The sequence below is a fragment of the Sinocyclocheilus rhinocerous genome, unplaced genomic scaffold, assembly GCF_001515625.1.
Source record: "Sinocyclocheilus rhinocerous isolate Xijiao unplaced genomic scaffold, SAMN03320098_v1.1 scaffold2261, whole genome shotgun sequence".
NCBI classification, from domain to species: domain Eukaryota; kingdom Metazoa; phylum Chordata; class Actinopteri; order Cypriniformes; family Cyprinidae; genus Sinocyclocheilus; species Sinocyclocheilus rhinocerous.
Genome location: NW_015660574.1, coordinates 16283 through 19380, shown reverse-complemented (window position 1 = coordinate 19380; position 3098 = coordinate 16283). Strand labels below are relative to the sequence as shown.

The 3098-nt window shown below is 39.8% G+C and overlaps 1 protein-coding gene across 1 annotated transcript in view; it reads left to right on the top strand.

Annotated features, from left to right (window-relative positions):
* The window catches only part of LOC107725336 (glutamate receptor ionotropic, NMDA 2B-like), a 36337-nt gene that overhangs the window by 22531 nt on the left and 10708 nt on the right, over window positions 1–3098 (top strand). The window contains exons 6-8 of the mRNA XM_016534574.1: window positions 1088–1202; window positions 1309–1517; window positions 2422–2593. Coding sequence (XP_016390060.1) covers window positions 1088–1202; window positions 1309–1517; window positions 2422–2593 — 496 coding nt within the window. The remainder of the gene's footprint in view (window positions 1–1087; window positions 1203–1308; window positions 1518–2421; window positions 2594–3098) is intronic.

The window sequence follows — 3098 nt, the reverse complement described above, 5'->3', positions numbered from 1 at the left end:
ACACACACTCACTCACACTCTCACTCACTCACTCACTCACTCACAAACACACACTCTCTCACGCACACACCCACACACACACACTCACTCACACTCTCTCACACACACACACACACACACATATATAACACACACACTCACTATAACACTAACACTCACTGTATGTGTGTGTGTATGTGTGTGAGTGTTATATGTGTGTGTGTGTGTGTTTCTCAGATCTGTGAGGAGATGTGATATAGAGCAGCTTGTTCTCTCTCTCTCTCTCTCTCTCTCTTTCTCTCTCATGGCGATGGTTTCCATGGTAACACAGGGGAGGAGTTTGGAAGCTGCACTGGTTGTGGTTGCCATAACAACACAATACATATGCCACACAATGAAACCATAAAAACATCAATAAGTACTGACAGACAGATGACAGCGATCGTTGCCGTTTTCTAGCCATTAGTTTGTTTTGCTTCTTACTTATTGTTTGTCCTATTTTAGCATTTTTTTTTTTTCTTATTTCTTCTCTTGTTTTTTCTTTATTATCCTTCCTTTTTTCATTATTGTTATATTTATTAGTAAATTATTAATAGTAGTAATTGTATCGTTATTATTATACTTTATTGTTCTTACTGTTTTTAAATTATTTCTTCTTTCTTCTGTTGTTATTAACACACTCACACTCATTACAGACAGATTATTTCTTTTAATATTTCTTCTTCTTAATAATATTTTATTTTTCATTCACTATTAGTATTATTTGTCTTATTACAGTTTTTTTTCAACTGCTTACATTTTTCAAAACTTTACTAATCCAAGAATTGCACACAAAATTCAACATGCCTCTCATCTCTTGCAAAATGAAGCGCTGCATTCAAAATATCACAAACACATCTCAAAAGCAAACATTTGCAAACACCTTTGCCGTAATATTAATTCCTGTTAGATTTGTGTGTGTTACATAGAGAATTGTGTGTTGTGTTTTGTGTTTTCTGAAATTAAAAACTGAGTCAAAGGCTGAGAATTAGTGTATTTCTACAGATCTGTAGTTTTGCAGATCTGGTGTGTGCTTCTGCAGTTTGAGTGTCAGCGGTGTGTTTCTCAGGTATCTGATGAACGTGACGTTTGAGGGCCGGAATCTCTCCTTCAGTGAGGACGGCTATCAGATGCACCCCAAACTGGTGATCATCCTGCTGAACAAGGACAGACAGTGGGACAGAGTAAGTGTGTTTGAGACGTGATTCTGTGTTCAGCAGCTCTGCTTTGGCACTCCATGTGAACGACCAGCAGATGCTCGTGAGTTTGAGAATGTCTGTGTGTGTGCAGGTGGGTAAGTGGGAGAACGGCTCTCTGTCGATGAAGTTTCACGTGTGGCCGCGGTTCGAGCTGTACTCTGGGACGGAGAGCCGTGAAGACGATCATCTGTCCATCGTGACGCTGGAGGAGGCTCCGTTCGTGATGGTGGAGGAAGTGGATCCACTGAGTGGCACCTGCATGAGGAACACGGTTCCCTGCCGCAAGCAGCTCAAATCACTGTAAACACACACACACATTCTCTCTTGAAACGATGACCTCTGTCTGTGGTTTCACTGATCTGATCACAAACGCCTGATGCATTAACCCTATGGTGTTGTTCATTTGGGAGTCACACTTGTGTTGTACCGGAGGCCATATAATCCTGTAATCATTTTACTTTTGTGAAATCAATATACTATATTTCATTTCAGTAACGTTTTTTCTTTAATATTTTGCATTTTTAGTGTATTTCATGTTATTAATTAATATTCATATCTAAATTATGGATGGTTTTCTGTATAGAATGTAAAAAAGAGCAATTATCATTTTATTCATTTTTTTCAATTAATGCACTATTTACGTTAAAAATAGAGCAAAAGTATTTAAAATCCATTGAACTGATGCAGATTTGTTCCACCTTGTGGAAAAAAATTAATCTGTAGTACCGTGGTGTAGCCATTAGATGGCTGTATAGCCATATATATTCAGTGCTGTGCATTCCTTAGTTACTGAGCAGTGTTTTCATACGTAATTGCTTAAGTTTTGTCACCCCTTCATTGCTGTGCACTTTTTTCTGTATTGTGGTTGATTTGTAGATTGTACACACAAAAACATCTGTGTTTTTGTATTTTTGCGTATTTCCCATTCATTTCCAATGGTGGTCATTTTTGACCATGAACAACACAAGTGTGCCTATTTTTTTATGACCATTTAGCTTTTTCGAATCCAGTCCACGATTTTTTGGGGGGTCACATGGGCGACTGCCATAAAGGTCACCGAGTTTCGTACCATTCGGATGAAGTAGTGATTTTTAAAATTTCCAAACTTTATATTTTGGGGGGGGTCTAAAATGAGCGAACATTACCAGAGGGTTAATACAGAAATCTGTCAGATCACTCACGTGCGTCTCTGTCTGTCTGTCAGGAATCAGACGGGGGATTCTGGCATCTACATCAAGCGCTGCTGTAAAGGCTTCTGTATCGACATCCTGAAGAAGATCGCCAAGTCTGTGAAATTCACCTACGACCTTTATCTGGTCACCAACGGCAAACACGGCAAGAAGATCAACGGCACGTGGAACGGGATGGTGGGAGAGGTACGGCTTATAAATGAAGTCAGGAACTGTGATCGGTGTCTGTGAGGGTTTGTGTGTGTTCGTGTTAGGAGATAGTGTTTATAATTAGCTGTCTATAAAAACAATCAAAGTCTTAATAGAGTATGCAATGTCCTCATTTAGACAGCTGTGTGTGTCTTTATGCTAAAAAATGCTCTTGATTTCAATCTACGTTTCTCTCACTGCCATCCCATCGTAAGACACACACACACACGGTCGTGCCCCAGTTTAATCGTGTGAAGTGAAGTTCAGGTATTTAGAGCTAAAATTACCAACAGAGAGAGCGAGAGACAGACAGAGAGAGAGAGACAGTGTGATAACCCACTTACTGTTTGTTGTTGATCTAGAATCTCTCGTCTCATATCTGCTGTTCACGTCTCCATATCTGTCCTCATGTCAACACAGTGCAGCTATGAATGCTGGGAATGAAGCTAGCCTGTCTGTCTCTCACCTGCCTGTCTGTCTGTCTGTCTCTCACCTGTCTGTC